Source organism: Numenius arquata, chromosome 19 (assembly GCF_964106895.1).
Source record: "Numenius arquata chromosome 19, bNumArq3.hap1.1, whole genome shotgun sequence".
Lineage (NCBI taxonomy): Eukaryota > Metazoa > Chordata > Aves > Charadriiformes > Scolopacidae > Numenius > Numenius arquata.
The window spans coordinates 3,412,773-3,432,691 of NC_133594.1; the positions used below are offsets into that span (position 1 = coordinate 3,412,773).

Genomic DNA, 19,919 nt, shown 5'->3' on the forward strand with positions numbered 1-19,919 from the left:
ATTTATACTGGTGAGCTTCCTCCAAGAATTCCAGGGTAACTATCAACAGTTTCTCCTAGCAGGAAAATTGAGCGATTCATTCTTGCCCTTTGAAGAGCTCTGAATTAATGAAGAGCAGAGGATCTTCTGCTCGTCTTTGCGCTGGGAAAGACTGGAATTCCCCAAAGTCCTCTTGCTAGAGATGGTTTAATCAAACAGACTGTTTACATTGCGTGCCTCACCAGAGGCAATGCTCAAACAGGGGTGGTCTTCAGCTATACGCTGTCATACTAGGGGTTTATTTTATTTTATTTTAAACATCGGCATACCACCGGTTTTACTGGGAAATGGCTGTATCCAAACACCTGCAGGCTCCATGGAACAGGCCAGAGAGGGAAGCAGCAGCAACTGCACCTCTCAGAGGCAAAATGATACCACGAGGGTTCTGTGTTTCTTCTCGGAAGGTTTCTGCAGGGTTGGGATTTGGCAGCAAAGGTGGGCCAGGAGCACTTGCGCTCATGGAGGCGCCTTGCAGCGTTAGGAAGCTGCAAAGAAGACCAAACTCTTCCCTTTGCCTCAAGCGCTGATGGCAGAGGCAGAGGAGCAAGGGCCTTTCTGCCCCAACCATGTGTTTTGTGCCACGCTGTGATGGCCAATCTGTTTGGGTGAAGATCCCCTCTAACAGGTTCTGTGCTCTAATACCTAAGGCGGCACTAAATTAAATGGGAGCTCTGTATTTCCTGAGAGAGAGGGAAGAAGGAAATGAGATTAGGATGGCTCTTCCTACCATCTCCCATCTCTCAGCCAGCCCTCAGGATGAACGTCTCTTGCAGCTACATCAAGAAACCAACACTTTATTGCACATCTGTATGTCTGAAATGGGCCATAAACCTTGAGTCAGGATCTAAACTTATGTTCAGATACAGTTTTTTTTAAAACTGTTCTGGAAGTGATGTATTTCCGCTCCCCATGCACTGGATCTTCTGCGCATCATTGAGAAGGATGCGCGTAAGTAGGCAATGTGGCCAACATTCTTCCCAACCCCAGCCATCCAACCAGCTGTTCAGCAGGGATGTTATTTCTTGAGAACTGTCAATGTGTTCAACACATGGTGTCCTTTGCACTGACGAGCTCCCAGCTTGGCTTTTATGGGCTTTCTCTGACACTTGTCAAACACTGGTGACAGGGCAAGCTTGACGAGGCACACGTTTTTATGTGAAAATTATTCGAGAAAGTCATTGCAACAAGATGTTCTGTAAGGAAAGGAGGGACAGAGACTAGTTGGCAGCAAAGAAAACAGAGGCAGTTGTAAAGGGTAGAGGTTTCTTTTTGGCTGGTGGTTTCGGGAAGAGAACAGAGATTTCCTTTGGTGATAAATTAGATGCTTTGGGAGAAAGAAAGCATGTTTGTTTCAGCAGTGATGAAACTGCTGTGTGAGAGAAGCAGGCTCCCTCTTCTGCTAATTGAAGCTGCTTATTTTGTGGCGGAATAGTTGGAGGTGCACAGGTTGCTCTGGGATTTTAGTTCCTACTTTGCGATTGCTCTGAGGTGCCTTCAGCTCTGTCCTTCCCATCTCTGAAGGTGGGATAATGGTTCTCAGCAGCCCTCTGAGAGATGCTGTTTTTAAGGATGAGGTAATAACATCAGTGCAGCGCTTTGATCGTGTATGATGCTGTAAATGGCAAATGCCACTCCATGGTACCAAAATGCTCATCCAAGAAGTCCCGTTGGCCAGGGTTGTGCCAGGTCCCTGCAGTGCTCCGCTGCTGTGAAGAGAAGGCTGAGGTTGTGGAATGCCAGAGAGACAAAAAGACAGAGCTATATCTTGCCAATCTCCTACTTATCTATTTGTCCCATCTTTTTTCTCTTGACTTGTGTAAGCTCGTATTCATGAGTATCACAGGTATTTATTTTCCCCCACTGAAAAACAGAGCTGTTGCCTGAACAGTGTGACTCTGGCCACATTCCCTCCTATTCAGCACAATGCAATCTTGGCTCTTCACTAGTTAATATTTTCTGTCAACAACCTGCAAGAAAACATAAAATCAGTGCTGATAAAATTTGCAGATGTTGCAGAGTTCAGGGAGTGGTAAACAATGACCAAAACAGGACTCTCATTTGGGTGTTTTCAAAAATTGAGAACATGCAAACAGTATGCATTAGAATAAAGCCAAATGTGAAGTCATACATATAGAAAGACGGACGGCAGATCCTACATAAAGGATGGGTGGTGGGGGGAAGGGTCTTTCACCTGGAAGCTAAATGTGTGGGAGTGACTGCGTGTTGGAATAGATAAAGCATGGAAATGGGAGCTGCCAGTGTGATGCTGTGGCCAAAGGTTTAGAGTCATCGCTGGCTGTGTAAACACAGAAGCGTTGAACAGGACTGGGGAGGTGGTGTTATCCTTCTATTGACGCTGGAGAAGCTGCCACTGAAGTATTTTGTCCAGTTCTGGTGTCCACAGTTTAAGAGGGATGTTGTACGAAAGCGGATTTAGAGAAAAAAAAAAAAAAATTAAACATGACAATAATTATAGGATTTGTAACAAGTCTTAAAGTATTTGACTCGAGATTAAGAGGTGACTTGATCATCATGATCTTTAAGTATATGCTTGGGGAGTATTAATCTGATAACTGGAGGTTGGAAATCTAATAATAGAGGATATGGGTAAATCCAGTGGATGCACATGGAGATTAAGCAACTTCAGAACAGAGACAAAATGCTGTATTTTAGCCTTAAGAATAGTCAATTTCTGAGTAGAATGGTGGTATATCTGTTACCATAACTTTCAAATTAAAATTCCAAGTTTTTTTCCCAATTACAGGTTCTTTAAAGAGGAGTTATTTCAGTCCTCACCCGTATTGTGTCTGAGTGTTTCTGACATCAGATTATTCTGGGATTTTCAGGTGTTACTGCAAACATAATTGAAGCCAATAGTAAAGCACAGGTAGGATGCTAATTTCAAATCCTTTAATTTCCCAGTATTCCGATGGACTCTCCTTGGCACTGGTAGGATATTTCTACACACCATAATATTCCCAGCTCTTTGTAGGGTCTCCTGGGCATCACTGTAGTTGAATTGTCAGGCTCAGTTTCATACGCTGTTGTTAATCTTATTTAGATTTTGTCACTTTTGACCAAGATGCTGCACTTAGCAATGACTTGACTTTTCCCCTTCAAAACACTCCAGTGTGCTAGTCTGAAGACAAGCTGAAAAACAAGACTGAAATCTTTTCTCATTGAAGGTGGTAAGAATTTTACTGTTGACTTCAGTGAAGAGTTTACCTCCAGAATACAAGCTTCGGGGAGCGAAGTCAAGGTTTCCCCCTGGAACCGGCAGCATTGACCATGCCAGGACTGCGCAGCTCGCACGGCAAACAGCCGTTCAAAACAAAGACGTGAGTGGGACAGCAGAGAATTAGCTTGGGGTGACTTTTGCTTGTCATCTCCTTGCTGGGTGGTCTGTCTCAGTCTCAGGGCAGAACAGCAGTCCAGATGGGTATGTAGGCTGCTGAAATGACCTATTCCTCTGATTTTGGCCGAGTCACAAGCAAAAAATATAGACCAAAGACCTACTTTGTGTTCTGAGACAGGATTTTGTTTCATTTGAGCTATCCCCAGCTGGAGACCCTTCCTCAAAATTCAAATTTAAGCCAAGTGCTCAAAATGCCCCGGTCTGCTCCCTCAAAGCCACGTGCACGTGTATGTATAGGCCTGTGCACAGAGCGAGTCCTACATGTACACGCTGTTTTGTTAGTCTTCAGTTCTTTGGTTCCAAATTTAACCAGAAGTGGAAGGGCTGAAATAACATAAGAAAGGTTGGACATACGATATTTCCTGCTGCTCAGCTAAACACAAGAATTGCCAAAAATCTTCCAAGGTAGCTTGTTTCTTTTACATTTTTCTCCCAGTTCTGCAGACTTGAGAAGGTCAATTACTTTTGAAAAGCATTTGACTTTGGCAACGCTTATGGAAAGCGAAGTAGAATTATGACCTTTTGGAGGGCTGCCCATCGCGGTCCCATCTTGTCCTTTAAGAACTAAAGGCTAAATTTTCAGCTACAGCCTTCGGTTTAATAGGTGTGAATTTGTTTCTGTGCACTTCTAAGACATTGTGAGTATCTGTGGGAGAGCTTCCTTTCGGATGTCTATTTATTTGTGCTCACAGATCAAGCGATCACTGATATTTGTAGAGCAGAGAGACAGGCTCAGGTATTTCCAGGAGGAAAATCATACCAAAACAAATGAAATTGGATTCAAACTGAGCAGAAAAATAGAGCTCTAAAATTATATACTTAGGTTAGTGTGTGGTGACTCCAGCCTATCTGGAATGCACACTTATAATAGTTATATCATGTCAGAGAGGCAGGTTTTTTTTTCCAGCAGGATGTTTCCTAGAAAGCAGAAATATCTCTGTGGTTTGTGTATGGGTTTGGAACTTGTATGCAAGTACGGAGCGGGGAATTTGAGGCATGAAATAGTCATGATTAGAGAAGGCCCGGATCCCTTTCAAGAGCGACAGCAGAAAACAGGCGCGATGGGCTCCGTTCCGCCTGCTGTTACTGCACGCTGCTCCGGGTATCGCGGCGGAGACGGTTCTTTTAAGGTTGGTAAATTCCTCACTTGTTTCTGTTAGTACAGGAAAGATGCAGTCATATGGGAAAGCCAGATGCAATAAGATATTTGAGTCTGGATAAGATCTGAGATATTTTTACAATAAGATATTTAATTCCCACAGAGGCAAAGACCTTGCATGGTATAAATCAGTGTAAATGCGCTGGAACTACGCAGTTTCGCACTCAAAAGTATCTGCCCAAGAATGTTCTCAAAATCCAATTAAATAACTAGAACTGTTTCATGTGGAAATGCCCCTCAATTACAAAGACAAGTCTAAGCTATCATGATGTGATTTTTACAGTCTCCTTGCAGGGTGCCCTAGTTTGCATTCATGGAATTTTTTTGTTTTTGTTTTGGTTTTGTAACGATGTGGATGTTGGCCATCTGTCTGATCCTGGAAAGGTTGTAAGGTTGTTCCCGCTCCCCAGGTCCTCTTCCCACTCCCTCATTGATCATAATGTTTGATTTAGGTGCCACTAGATTTCCGTCTTTGTTCTCTAGCCCCAGCCTTCCCCCCAACCCCCCCAAACACAGACGCGTTGTGCAAGGGTGTAAAAGCTCTTCTCTCTGCAGCTGGGAGTAGTAACTGCTCAGCTGGTTCCAGCGCTGCCCTAAAGCTGCTGTAAAGGTCAGAGACGAGGGAATTCTAAAAAGCAAAACAAGCTGTGTTGTTGTCCCCCCTCCTCAATCCTGGCTGTGTGTTTTGATCAGCACACCACAAGCGATCTCCTGCCTAGACCTCCCCTTCTCACTGCTCCGTGTTTCTGGCCATGGAGGGGGATCCGTGGGGCAGCGTCGGGTGTTTTTCCAGCAAGGCTCCGGGCTCGGTGGCTGCTGCAGCTGATTGACTTGCAGCGCTTGTCAGGCACAAAGCACGTTTCCAAAGGAAATGCCATATTGAACTCCCAGTGAGCTGATGGGGATTGTGCACGGTCATCTGATGGCACAGATGTGCCCCTAATAATCCTTCCAGGAGAACGTTTCCTCCTGGGATGCTCTGGCCATCTGATCTGCTCTGAGGTATGCTGACCTATCTTGACCCAGTTTATGATCAATTCTCTCTGCTGTTTTCTGAAAGGAGCCCAGAAATGCCACTTTATCATTTAGATTGCCTGGAAGTGATGGTACTTACATGTCTGTCCCTTCTGTAGAAGATACTCTCCGTGTTTGCTCTCAAGCATTAACTCTTACAAAAGGGAGGAAAGCCACTCCGTGTTAGGATGCGCAAGAGTATATTCCTCTGTAGAGCTTTGATAGCTAATCAGCATTTGGTTAATAGTGCAGGGAGAAGGAGAAGATGTGGAAGCAGAGGTAACGTGTGTTCCACCAAGCGTGTTGCTGGGTACCTTCATCTGGGTGGGCAGAGCAACCCTTCTGCTGCTGTGCCATTGTATTTGTGTCCTTCTTTGCAGGTTTGTGTGTGTTTCCAGGTTTCCGTGTGTCATACGTGCTTCTGTGAAAGATGGGTGATTTTCATGCATGCCTCGATATGTGTCCCTGTGTTTTGCAACATCTGCTTTTAAAGTGAGAATGATGTTAATGCTGGATTTCTCCAAAGGTGAATACCCGGCCTCAGCTACAATGGGATGGTTAATTCGTAACCTGGTTCTGCTGATCAGCGAGCATAGATAAGCTCGGAAGTTGGAGGTGTTAAGGTCCCTTTGAGCCAAACCAACAAACTTACTGAGAGCTTTCCATTCCCTGTATTTGAAGGATATCTGGGTTTTCATAAACACTAAACTGCTTTATTATCAGCGGGCCACACTAGAGTGTCTAAAACTGGCAGCCACCAACCTGAATTCTTGTCTGAATCCGGCCTGATGCGAAGCCTCCCATATTTCTGGCATACACCAGTGAGTCTCTGAAGGAACATGCTGAAGGCTGCAGAGTTTATGACTTTCAGTTAAAGTAGTATCCAAACGAAGCCTGCCTGTGCCATCTTAGTCCTGTCCCTATGTCTGCATGTGTTCTGGTCATCTCTAATAACATGGACATACACTGGTTTTCCAAGCTTCATCCAAAAATACTCAATTGTTTCTGAGAACAAGACAGGAGAAATAAATTGTTTTTTAGATATCAGAAAATCCTTACCCTTGTTCTCAGGAGTATTCCCATGGTCCTAGACTTTATAGCAGGGACTGAAGTTTGACCCTTGCAAAGGATGTGCTTTTTGCTCTCCATCTAAAAGCCCACCTAAACCTAGTTATTAGATCATAAACAGCCACAGTTTGTTAACCGAGTACCAGTCTCCACTGGTTCTGCAGCTTTGTTGTGAAATGCTTAGGGAGATCTAGATAAGGAGCCAACCTTCCCAGCAATACTTGTTTACGCTGATGCTGTACACAAAGGAGCCCTTGCAAAAGCGATACCCAGTCCAAGGATGACCCTGTTATAACACTGCAAGGCCTGAAGCTCGCTCCCCTGTGCCATCTGGTTGTGTGTTCGCTTCCACCTCAAAATCCTCACAATCTAATAATTTCTCCCTAACCCCAGCCTACCGGATCTATTTGCAGTAAGCTCTTATATACTGTTAGCGGGTATATTCTCACAATAGGCTCAGTGGAGTGTCACTAATGTGATTGTCCATGCCAGTGGCTGCTCTGTTGCAGCCTACATGATTTTGTTATCAGAAGGGAAGGATTTATGTAACGCTCATAACTAACCAGCCACTAGAAATTCATGTTTTGCGGTTTTAGCCGTTCTCACCTCCCTGTTCACAGGCTTCAAGGTATCTCATTGAGCATATGAGTGACTGGGCATTTGAGAAACAGTAAGAATATGTGCTTAAATTCATGCTAAATGGCAATGATACAAAGATTTTGATATTGCAAAGAGCCTTGGGCCAAATTCTCAACATTAAATAGGCACAGCTTTATTAGACTCCGTATTTCTACATGATGAAGATCTTGTCTTTCATGTCAAAGCAAAAAGAAGTCCGTACTTCTGTCTCAGATCTGAATCCCATTGCGTAGCTTGTAAATGGTAATATCTGGTGTGAATTCAGCTAGACTGATAGCAACAGCAAACACCCCCTTTTTGCTCGCTTAAGTAGTACGTTGCCACCTGAGCAGGTCTCAGGTGGTTTGCTTGAGCCACTCCTCGTCTCAGGGGGCAACCTCAGGAGGCCTCTTAGCTGTGCTGGAAATGGTATAGACAGAGAGGTTGCCTTAAGTACTCCGGACTTTGAATTATTTAACTATTGTGGAAGGAAGTGGGGGCTGGGGTAAGCATGGCAAAGGAAAGGAGAGATTATTTCTCCCCTTTGTAAAACTATATTGGGTTCAACGTCATACCATGAAATATCCAGTGCAGAACTCAAGAACTGCACCAGTGGATCTTCGCTGACTTATCCAATTGCATGGAACATGGGGATACTTAACCCAAATCTGTCGGGTTTAATTATTTTCCTCTGGACAGATAAAAGCTTTCTATAGGTTCCTGTAGAATATTTGCTCTTTCAAGCGTTCCTCTGTGCTTTGATACTAAACGATTAAAGCATGCTAAAGAAAAAAACAGCCCCAACCTTTAGCTCCCTGTTCTTGGGCCCCCTGACTGCGGCTTTGATTGTTGACCTAAATTCCCCTTTCATAACTGAGTCCTGTCACCTCTGGTTGTAGTCTCCCAGCAAAACAGGCACAGCCAACTTTCAAGAAGTGCGGGGCACTGTTTTCTGTTCTGCCTTGCGCGGCAGTGCCGGGCTCCGCAGCACACCTGATGTGTTCAAAGTCAAACTGACCTCCTTCTTCCCCTTCCCCCCGCCTCGCCGCTCCTGGAAAAGAAAGCATAACAAGTCCTTTCCTGCCCCCCCCCCCCCTTTTTTTTTTTTTTCTTTTTTTCTTCCTGTTGCTCAGCAAAGTGGGGAAACTTTTTTTCTGCGTAAAGAATTAAATTCTTAGGTAATTCACTGGCTGGGCTGATTGAAGGGAAGATTGCTGTTAGCGAGAGAGAAGAAACTGCACTGGAGTGAGAGAGGGAGGCCTGGAGTCTGTTATTGATAATATTAAAGTGGATTACAGCAGCTTGCATGGGCTACTTTGGCCTCTCTCCTTTCAAACTCTGCCCACAGAGAGAGCTACTTATGACTCCAGCAGCTACAGCCTCTAGCTGTGAGTTCCCGTTTCTCTGTGGCTGCTCCTGATAAAGATCTGCTCCAATCTCGGCATCGTGAGCTTGGTTACAGCAATGCCTCGTCTCCTCACCCAGGACTTTCTTCCAGAAGTTGAGCAGCTGATGCTACAGGCTCTGCTCCTGCTGCCAAATCCTGCCCAGTGCCTGCACGAGGACGTGGCTCTATTTCAGCCCCCGGCAAAGTCCTGAAAACAAACTGGGTTATAAACCACACGCTGGCCTTGGTTAGGGCCTCCTGGAAAAGGTCAGATGGACAGTCCTATACTGGAGCAGTTGTGGACCAGCAGCGAGAGAACCGAGATTTCACTTGTTTAAAAAAAAAAAAGGGGGAGAGATTATATTTCTGATTTTTCATGTTTAGCTTTTGGCATTGGGGCTTTGGAGCTGAATTTTCCAGCTTTCCCCACTCTTTTGATGCCTAGGAATTTATTTTTCCTATAAGGGACAAACATCATGGGACTGCAAGGAGCCTCATGGGCCATCGAAGTCTGTCTTTGGCCAAGCATAGAGGAACGTGGCATCTTCCTCTGTCCCTGTGCTTCTCTGGAGTTGTCTGAAAAGTGACTCACTCCTTTGTGGGGAAGGAAGGTTACCAATGACTCTTACTGGAAAGCTGAACTAGCGCCTTTTCTTTTTTCTTAATAAAAAAGTCCATCTTAATCCCTTGGGTTTCAGGAACAGGAGCTTTATGGGGAAAAAATCACTCAGCCTAAGGAGTTCGAAGGGCTGTCAGTGTTCTCAGCTGTAGCTCCATCCCTTTCTAGCAACTCAGGGCAAGCAGAAGTGAGGAAAACTGTTTGCTGCTGTATGAAACTTGTACATATTTTTTTAATCTAATTGCTGTGGGGAAAACAAACATCAGTTTTATTTTGCACCATTTTTTGGCTCGGAAACTTCAGGCATATTCGCCAAATTGTGGTTTTGCATTCATTGGCTTGAGTCTCATTTACCATGAGGCCTCTTTACACCACTCTTGGTTTGTAAAGGGATATTAAGTAGCTAAAAATGTCCTTTACCACATTATTGTAAAGAATTCTCAGTGTAAATGAGAATCTAAACTCTGTATGTTTTCTGTGTAAATGGTGGTTGTGGTCACAGCTGAATTTTGAAATTTGGAGTGTCAACCATTGTGAGGGGTGATTTTGCTCAAAACAGCCTTGTTTGGGGTAAAAGAGGCCTCTTCTTGTTTAAAATGTTCTTAATTATGTCTGAGAAATAACTCATGGCTATGGAACCTTTTACTAAATTGAAATAAATTGTGAAAACATCAAATTATTCAGTTTTCAGAAGTTCTGGCAATTATTTCACATGTCCCTCTTCCAATGGCTTTGCCCTTATTAGTTGTCATAGAAGAAGTAATAAATTCTTTTATTATGACATCCAAAGTCCCAGCTGAAATTAGTTTCATTGTGCTAGGGACAAAACGGAAAAGTGACACTCCCTTAGCCGGAGGATTCTTAGTCTAAAGCCAAAAGTAAGGGAAGGATTGAGAAAGTAGGTACAGCACAGGAGCAAAAGAAGGTCATGAAGAACTGGTACGACTTTGCAAGTTATAGGGAGTGTGGGCTTCTTATCCCTTTTCTTACTCTTTTCCCTTTCTCTTAAGAATAAAACAAGTCTTGCTGCTGAAGGGATTGTGTTCAATCCATCTTTTCATCAAGAGTTGGATGTCTGTAATAGTAAAAGTTTGAGAAAAGAATACTGTACGTGGCACATGGATTCAGTAGTGACCTTTGCCCTAAACTAGAAAATGTAAGGAGCTGGAATAGTAGACTGCTTTAGTTCAGCGGCTTTCATACTGGCATGTTCACTGGTGTCCCTATTGTCACTGTTTTTTTTCTTTTTCTGCCCTCCTTTGGCTCCCTGTAAATCTTGAATTGATGGCAGCTGTTTGAGCCAAACTCAAGACACGTTGCATCACATCAGGGTTTAAATGCTCAAAGGCAAGGGAGGATTGCTACTATTCTGTAGTATTCCTCCAGCAGCTCCATCTGTTCAGCTGAGGTCAATCACTAGCATCATGCAGCACTTCAGAGAGAGAGGAAGATGTTCTTTAATGCTGGCTAGGAAACTGAATTTCCATTCCACAATAATTTATTAGTTCTTTGGGGGAATATTTCCAGCCCCGGTCAGTACAAAAAGCCAAAAATCTTGACCCTTGAAGACTGTATGGTGGACTTCCCCAGAGATGGAGACCCCAGAAGCCTGTTCCAGGACTTCCAGCCGTCCGTCCAACAGCAGATCTTGGATGCCTTGAGAAACAGGTGGAGCAGCTCTTGCATGTGCAGCTGCCCTGGGGTCCTCAGGCCTGGAGAATTCAATCCCTGGGGGGCAACCGTGGCAGGAGACGGTGGGGAGCGTGGCTGGGATGGGTTCACCTTTTATACTTGCAGTCAAAACAGCCCAGGGAGTCCCTGGGGTTCCCCTGGCTGTGTTGAAGACTCACACCTTCTCAGAGAGATTTGTTGGGACCAGCCCTTTTCTGCATCTCTTTTTCTGCTGTCACCATGTTGGCATTTCTTGGCAGGCAAAAGCTCTTACAAAATGTCTGACCAGCTCTAATGGTCTTATTACAATAAGTTGAGATTTTTTATATCTTTTTTTTTTTTTTATGGCTTATTTGGAAGAGGGACTTCTCTTGCCAGCTGTCTTCTCATTCATTGCAGTATTATCCACCCACTATCGCTGGACAATACCTTCATTTGAGATTCATAAAAATGCAGATGTTTATGAACTCTCGCGTATCTGAAAATGAATGCTTTGTAAAAGTACTTATTCCATAAAGAAAAATTAAAAAATGCTTAAAAAACAGACTCCAGAAGGTCATTGGTAGCTTTGGCTTTCGTATCACGAATTTCTCGGGTAAATATCCATCCCAGCAAATGTCATTTTTTTTAGCATATTTGTTTTTTTCCTTCCCTGGTTCTCCTCCGCTCCTTTCTCCTGATCAGAAGTAGCAGTATAAACCTGAAGCTGGTCTCAAAAAGGTTTTGAACTGAGTGCGCCCTACAGATGAATAAACACATTACCTTCCGAACCCTGGGATCTCTCTTCCAAAGGAAACAGGAAAAGGGGGAGCTCAGAGTCCCTAGCAAAATACCAGCCTGCAGAAAAAAGGCCTGTTTAAATTTTTTCAACTTTCCCATCAGAAGACTTTTTTTTTTGGGGGGGTCGGGGGGGAGGAGGGAGAAGAGGGGAAGGGTGTGAGGAGAAGGGGGAAGGTGGGTGCCGGGGAGGAAAAATACAGTGAATGCTCCTGTAACCTTTGCTCTGTTGATACTAGACAAGACTGCACTGTTAATGAGTGATTGTTAACAGATGGCTGTTGAGCAACTTAGTCAGAAGCAGAAGATGTTATTTGGTCGTGGTGCTGGGAAGGTTAGGGTGCAGGGGTGAGGTAAGGGGATATTTAGTCTTTTCGTGAGGCCTGAACTGTCAGAGATTTATGATTTTCATTTGGGCTTTTGGAAGTGAAGGCTTGGGGGAAGGATTGTTCTCTGTGCGCTGATAGTAGAAAGGCCGTTTGGTGCTGAAGGCTCTAACGATTATTTTTTCAGTTGAGGGGTGTCCCTGCAACCCTTGGCCTTTGAGAACTGAAAGATGGAAATGTATGTCTTTAACTTGCCAGACCTCGCGTCCCACACTGGGAAGGAGTGGGCTCCTCCCACCGCTTGGGGCTGTCTGAAGACCAGTAGAGAGAGCTTTAGGTGTGGATCCACACTTTGCCTGTGAGAGAAATCACGAGTGTATATTCCCTGCAGTGCACCAAATTGTGTGTGAGGGGGCAGGGATCTTTCTGAATGCGTGTGCATGTTTCTTGCCCTTTCCTGGCACAGTACGTACCTTGTTCAGCACCTCCAGCGTACCAACATACGCCATTTCCTTACTGGTTTTTATTGCCTATGAATTTGAAGGTAGCCTGAACACATCCCTTTCACTCTCTGCAGGTTTTGGGTGCTTGATCCTACCAGGATAATTGCAGCTGCTCAGGGTTTCTCAAACTGTGCGGTACTTAGATTTTATACGTATTTCTCCTCTGGACTTTATTAGATACAGGGTTCAGGGGTATGAGGGAAATCAAGGATTGCTTCTCAAGACTGTCCATTTTTTCAACCAGTGATGTATGGCTTGAGTGAAGGTAGGAACCAAATGCGTGGTACAACATTTTGCAAACGGGTTTTGGTCTTTGGTCAGGATAAGGGGAATCCCATTCGTAGATGCCACTGGCAAATCTTGCCCTTTCATAGCAAGTCTTAACGTGACCTCCTACAATCATGCACTAGATGATTTAATGTCTTTCTTGTAGACTAACTTTCTAACATATGTAGGTGAGTGTGTGTATATACATATAGAGAGATGTATTTATACAACTGGAAGACTAATTTCTTTATTCTGTCATCCTTATTTATTCATATTTCTTTTTTGGGGGCACATAGGACTATATGACAAATGTTCTTACACCTCCCGTGACCGAGGATGGGTCCTGGGGATTAACACCGTCAGTGACCAGGGGAATAGAGACCCCCGCTATTTCTTCTCTCTGAAGACGGACCGTGCTCGCAAAGTAACCACCATTGCAGCACATCGCAGCTACCTCCCCAACCAGTGGGTGCATCTGGCTGCCACGTACGATGGGCATCTGATGAAACTCTATGTGAATGGTGCCCAGGTGGCCACAAGCGGAGAGCAAGTGGGCAGCATCTTCAGTCTTCTGACCTTGAAGTGCAAGGTGCTCATGGTTGGAGGAAATGCCCTGAACCAGAACTATCGGGGTTACGTAGAGCACTTCAGCCTCTGGAGGACAGCCCGGTCTCAGAAGGAGATCTTGTTGGACATGGGCCAGGCAATTCACAGACAAGACATGCCTCTACCTCAGCTAGTTCTTCAAGACAGTTTACTGAATGTGAAAAACACCTGGTCTCCCATGAAGGATGGCAGCAGTCCTCAGAGCAAGTTCAGCTATCATCATGGCTATTTGCTGGATACCAGCCTAGACCCTCCTCTCTGCGGACAGACGGTCTGCGACAACACGGACGTAATCGCCAGCTACAACAAGCTCCCTCGCTTCCGCCGCAACAAAATCGTTCGCTATCGTGTGGTAAATCTCTATGACGACAAGCACCAGAACCCCACTGTCAGCCGACAGCAGATTGAGTTCCAGCATCAGCATTTAAATGAGGCTTTCAGCCGCTACAACATCACCTGGGAGCTGGAGGTGCTGGAGGTGAAGAACTCTTCCCTTCGCCACCGACTCATCCTCGCCAACTGTGATATCAGCAAGATCGGGGACGAGAACTGTGACCCTGAGTGCAACCACACCTTGACGGGGTACGATGGGGGAGACTGCCGACACGTACGCCACACGCTCTTCAACAAGAAGAAGCAGAACGGTGTGTGTGACATGGATTGTAATTACGAGAGATACAACTTCGATGGTGGGGAATGCTGTAACCCGGAGATAACAGAGGTCACCAAGACGTGCTTTGACCCATATTCTCCATACAGGTAGGCAATTTCTTAAACTAACAAGCTTTTCATGGGTACATTAATGAATATTTGTCTAGGTATTGATCAGCCTGCTGGCTATCGAACACTTGTGTTATTGACATTATGGGCTTTGGAGTTTTTAATTAATTTATTCTTTTCTTAGTATTTAGCTCACATTACAGCTATCCAAATGCAATCTCAGTAATGGAGCCAGCAGCATCTTAACATTGAATTGATGTTCCCCATAAAATCATAGAATGGTTTGGGTTGGAAGGAACCTACAGGCTAAAGAAAGTTAGTGCTGAAGACTGAAGCAGCCAACATTGGGAGACCCATTAGCTGTTGGTTATGAGCAGTATATTGTAGCATTGCACAGTTTATTTTAACCACAGACTCTTAGGAGTAGGGATTGGATGTCACAGAAAGCTCGCATGTATTTGGAGAGGGAAGAGCCCCTCAGGGATGGAACAGAACATAAATAGTTTTAGGTAGACTTTAATTCTGTACGACTTCTTTGAAGGTAGGAAGGTTATTCTATGTTCTTACTGCTGTGAGTACAGCTTTCTGTAAGTGCTGTTGTGGAGGGGCAGCAGAGTCTGTGGGTTCTGAGGAGGGCGGTGGGTACCAGGTTCCTGGCAGTGCTGTTACACACGTCGGGTGGGTAACTGAACTCTTCTGTGCCCCCCTATATATATATATATATATATATATATATATATATATCTGAAAATGGGGGTAATGCCACTTCATTGCAAATGGCAGGGCAACATTTTGTGGGTGGATGTGAGTTTATCCTGAGATCCTCAGCTAAAGGCTTCCTTGTGTTGTAGTTTGAATAGGGACATCCCTGAATAACTAGCATCAGTTGAGTACCACATACCTACAATTACTGCCACTTGCTTTTGGTCATCTTCAGATAAGAGTTAGTATGTTTAAATAAAAAATTGTTCCCTGTGAATGAGTTAGAAATGGAAACACACTGAAGATAAAGGTCAAAGCTGAAATTCTGTTGTCGGTATCCCATGTTACAGTTTTTCTAAGGCAATTCATGGAGTCATGGGGGAAAACCTCTAGATGGTCCTGTGGATGACCCTGTGTTGTCAACATTAAAGTTCAGGTTAAGAAGGAAAGTATGGGCTTCTTCTGGAGTCCCTTCCATTATAGCAATTCAGGCTATATTTGTAACTTCCTTAGTAGAGAGAAGTTTTAAAACAACATTATCAGCTCTATTGGAGCTTTAAATACACATAATTAAGCTGCAAAGAAAGGGTTCCTTTCCAGTTTTGTGGGTTTTTTTTTTAACTCCAGTGAGGTTGTTTTTGAAAAAATCCTTATAGCTCAGCTTGAATTCAGTCAGTTACCAGTGAACAAAGCTCAAATGAGGAAATACTTTAAATACTAATGATTGAAAATATTGAAAGGAAAAAGACCAATCATTTAATACTGTTCAACTGGAGAGGAACACAAGTAAGCAAGTATCGTCAAAGGCATAATGCAAATTGGATTGTTTTAACACTGTAGTTCTCAGAGCTTGAGGTGTTAGTTATAACAGCTATGACAATTTTTAGAAAAACTACATTATTTTTAACCTGATAGTACCCTTTTTATCACTTGTTCTGTGACCAGCATAATACCCATACAAAATGAAACAAGAAAAGCCCTGTAAATTTGAGTTGACAGATTTAAGACTGTGCCTTAATGTTATTCTGACATACAGAGATGTTTCTATTTCAAATTAAGTCTTTTTGCTGCACAGATTGTACTTGCAGAAGCCCAAGCAAAAAAAATTAGTTCTCAAATCTGAAGTTACCTTAACACAACACAGTTGCTTTTCATGCACAGTTGTACATTCCTTTTGGAGTCAGCCACCTTGCTGAACTTGTCTGGAGGATTTGCATTTCATGGCACTGAGCTCACAGATCTTCTACATGTTCATTTTGGCTTGAGAGCACCTTCTCTTGAATGACACACTCAAGTCGGTGAGGGAGGCCTGAAGGTCCTCTTCAACAGCGTAGAGCCTGAGAAAACCCATAGATCCTCCAAGGATTTTTTTACAACAGTTGGATTTCATTTATTTGTCTTTGCACAGCCATTTAAGTGCAGCATTGATCATTGGTGGTGAAACCAAGGAGGGCAGTAGAAGATATTCCGTCTCTCTGGAGCCTTTATTTGGTGGCTGACGTGCTTAGGCTGAGCTCACACCCACCACTTTGATGGTTGGTTGCACTCGGTATGGCAGAATACAGCAGTTCAGCTTGTGGACTTGCTCAGTGAGGTTTGTAAGGCTGAGCACTGCTTTGGGTATTTAGGCTAACAAATGCAGGTTTGGGTCAGTGGCTTTGGCAGCAAAGCCTTCATTGACTAAAAGGGTGAAGATTCAAACCCTATGTTTGGCTTTGGTATTGCCCTCAGCATCATCCCCTGAGAGAGATTTCCATGCCAATTAGTGACTCAGTCAAAATCTGTGACTCAGTTGGCACCATCTGGGCCCATTTTGCATCACCAGCCCCTCTTGTCATCACTTTCATTGGCAAAGAGTCCTCAGTCCCCTCCAGTGCAGGCCTTGCACCACATCAATGAAGACATCTCCACAGCCACTGAGAGCTCACATCTAATTCCAGGTATTTCCTCTGACAAAGTTCAGTCTAACAATAGCAGAAGAAAGGGAAAAGAGCCCTCAGTCTGGTGAGGCATCAAATAAAAGGGGGAAAAAAAGATGAAATGCTACCAGTAAAAAAGTTTCCTGAGCTTTGTGCTGTAAAGACTCTTCATAGTCTTCCTTGGTACCGGGGGGGCCCTCAGACGCTGCTGGGTTTTGTTCCTCCTACATCCTTAGTGTCAGCAGTTGCAGCCAGCTGTTCACCATGTCAGAGCTTATTCCTGAAATACTTTTGTCCTTTGTAACCAACCAAAAAGTGCTAATGCTTGATTAATGCTCTTATAAACAGGAAACCTCTTCAGTATCTCTTCATCCCCAAAAGAAGATGTATCCGTTTCCAGTCACTTTCCTTCTTCTGACTGTCTCAGTCCCAGTCCATCAAGACTCCATCCTGGGACAAAGTTGCTATGAGTCTTGTGAAACATCTGTGGATGCTTCTTGACTAAGTGCAACCACAGATGTGGTATCACCAGAACAATTTCAAGACACCTCCGATCTGCATTATAAGTTTCTTGTGATCCTTTTGGCACCTCGGACAAAGTGCTCAGGTACTTTGATGGTGTCCTTCAGTCACTGTTGTGGTGCAACGATGGTGACTTTAGAGCTCTTAGGTCTTTTTTGGTCTCCAACCTCTCCTTCTGGCACCTTTCCAAAAATATTTGCCTCCAAAGAGCTGAGAATCTGTGCCGTAGCCAGGTAGCGGGGATGTTGGTGTATAGAGATTTAAGTACAGTGACATATTCATAAACAAGTTTCCAGCGGGAGAGTTCAGAGGGACAACACTGATGGATGGAGACTCTGCTCTTAGAGCTGCTCAGCAGAAAAGCTGTAAACATTGTGGTGCCAACTCCATCATCCCTCCTCTTTCTTAATAGCCTACGGGCAAACACAAAGGACTGGTTATCAGTAGCCTCACAGCGGGCTTTATCCGAGAATATCTGCCTCACTTCTTTTTATTAATTTCATGAGAGTGGGACAAAATGTATTTAGTCCCAGCACAAGATTTGCAAATATTGTTCAGCTTTTCTTTATTTCTGCAATTCTGGGAAATCAGAACATGCTAAGATCATACAGTCTGGCCCAATACAAAAGCAAGGAGCAAGGATAAACACACTGGCCAGAGAGACACATTCCTTGTGTTATGTGGGATATTGCTGGTTACAAAATAGGGATGACTTTGAGCTCATGACACCTACCATGGCTCCTTTTCAAAAAACTTGAAACAAACAGCAGGGGATCATAGGAAATCGTGCTCTGTAAGTGCCATTTGATGTGGCAAATTCTTGCACCATACTATGGTCAACTGAGCCATTCCTTTTATGTAATATTGGGCTTGAACATCAGGCTTGACCACAGGATCGCATGGACAGATAAGAAAGCATTCCCTGTGATACCTACTTAGGAAAATGCTGATTAAATTCCTGAAACGGTAAAAGCTACTGGAATGTCTTCGGACTCCCTCGATTCATAGAGTCTACTGAATTCTTGCTGGAAATCCCCTCAGAATAGCTGACCCTGGGGACAGCCTTTCTCAACATCCACATGCGTGCCCTGCAGGCTCCTGCAACCCTTCCGCTCTGCCTAAACGAGGGGCAGGGATGAGCTGTAGAGTCCACAGTCTGTGTCCAGCACCTGCCAGCAGACTCGGGGAGACACCGAAGCAGAGCTGGGGTCCAGCGCCCAGCTCATCCCACCCTTTTCTCTGGCCTTTTCCAACACTTGTGGTTGCAGTTCAGCCAACCTCGGCATTGTGTCACATCAGCTTGCTCAAGATCAAGGGCATCGGCACATTCCAGTCCTACGTAAATTAGACTCTGAACACATGTTTGAACAATTTGTAGAAATTGCCGTAGTGGTTTTGAACAGCAATGGGTACGACAGAGCCTTTTATGAAGAGCCCACCATGCTATTCCGTGTGGATGGCGGCAGCAGGAGGTGGCTGGCTAAGCTACAGCCCAGGTCAACCTCGGACAGGTCACCGAGCTGTGACTGCACTTCAGGGAGTCACTGAAACTCCACGGAGTTTCTGATCAGATAAGCCTCTTAACTCTTTTTCCTTCTCTTCCACTGGAAATATTTTCACGAGGCTCCTTTGCAAAATACAGTCAAATTGCTCCAGAGGAGGGAGGTGTACTTAATGTCCTTTTCTAGGAGCTAGAAGATTTGTAAGAAATACTCCTTGATTTCCAATAAAGGATTAATTTCCACCTAATCCTAAACACTAAAAAGAACAGAAGAAATTCATCAAAGCTCTTCAATTCAGGAAGCTTGAGAAGTTAATCCCCTGCCTGGAAGAGACCATTGTGCAGCTCTTGACATGAAGGATTCCTGCATTCACACAGGTATCAGGCAGACATGTAGCAAATACCTGAGTTTTTGTCTAGGGATTCGGCGTTAAATGTTCACTTCTTTAATTACCAGCCCCAGGGCTGTTTAGAAGGTGGAGAGGTAAGACTCTCAAGGACAGAGTTGCTGTATCTTGGTAGTTGTCACCCAAAAGCCACATCCCAACAGGAAATCCTCTGTTCTCTCTGTTTATTCTGTCCTCTATTCCAGATGTCAGGGATGTTAATCAGCTGGGAGGAGTTGCATCTGTTCCCATGCTGGTAACTGACATTTATAAGTCTAGTATTGAATTCTGATAGAGACAGGACTCCAGAACCAAAGAAACTATTTCTACGTATATGATTGCACACCCTAGAAACAGTAGGAGTTTGCTCAATTTGGGTTGACCCACAGTCATCATTTCCAACAGTTTTTTTTCAAGAAACATTTTTTCCCCAAGACTCATAGGACTCATGGTTTCTTTCATGGATGTTACGCATTATGTAAAAAGATCACTGTCTGGTCAAGTTGCAGGATGCTAGGAATGAAGGCAGCCTATAAAATCTATGGAGTAAACTATCAGAGATCATTAAGAATCCTTGTGGGAGACAATAGATTAAAGTATTATTGTACTCTCCATTGCTAATGCAGACCCATTTGGCTCTGGAACCCCACATGGAAGGTTTGCAAGCACAGAGCCTGCAGATTTGGCAGGGACTGAATTT

At 44.1% G+C, this 19,919-nt stretch overlaps 1 protein-coding gene across 1 annotated transcript in view; it reads left to right on the forward strand.

Annotated features, from left to right (window-relative positions):
* The window catches only part of PAPPA (pappalysin 1), a 180,709-nt gene that overhangs the window by 12,579 nt on the left and 148,211 nt on the right, over nt 1-19,919 (forward strand). Inside the window, exon 2 of the mRNA XM_074161106.1 lies at nt 13,160-14,228. Coding sequence (XP_074017207.1) covers nt 13,160-14,228 — 1,069 coding nt within the window. The remainder of the gene's footprint in view (nt 1-13,159; nt 14,229-19,919) is intronic.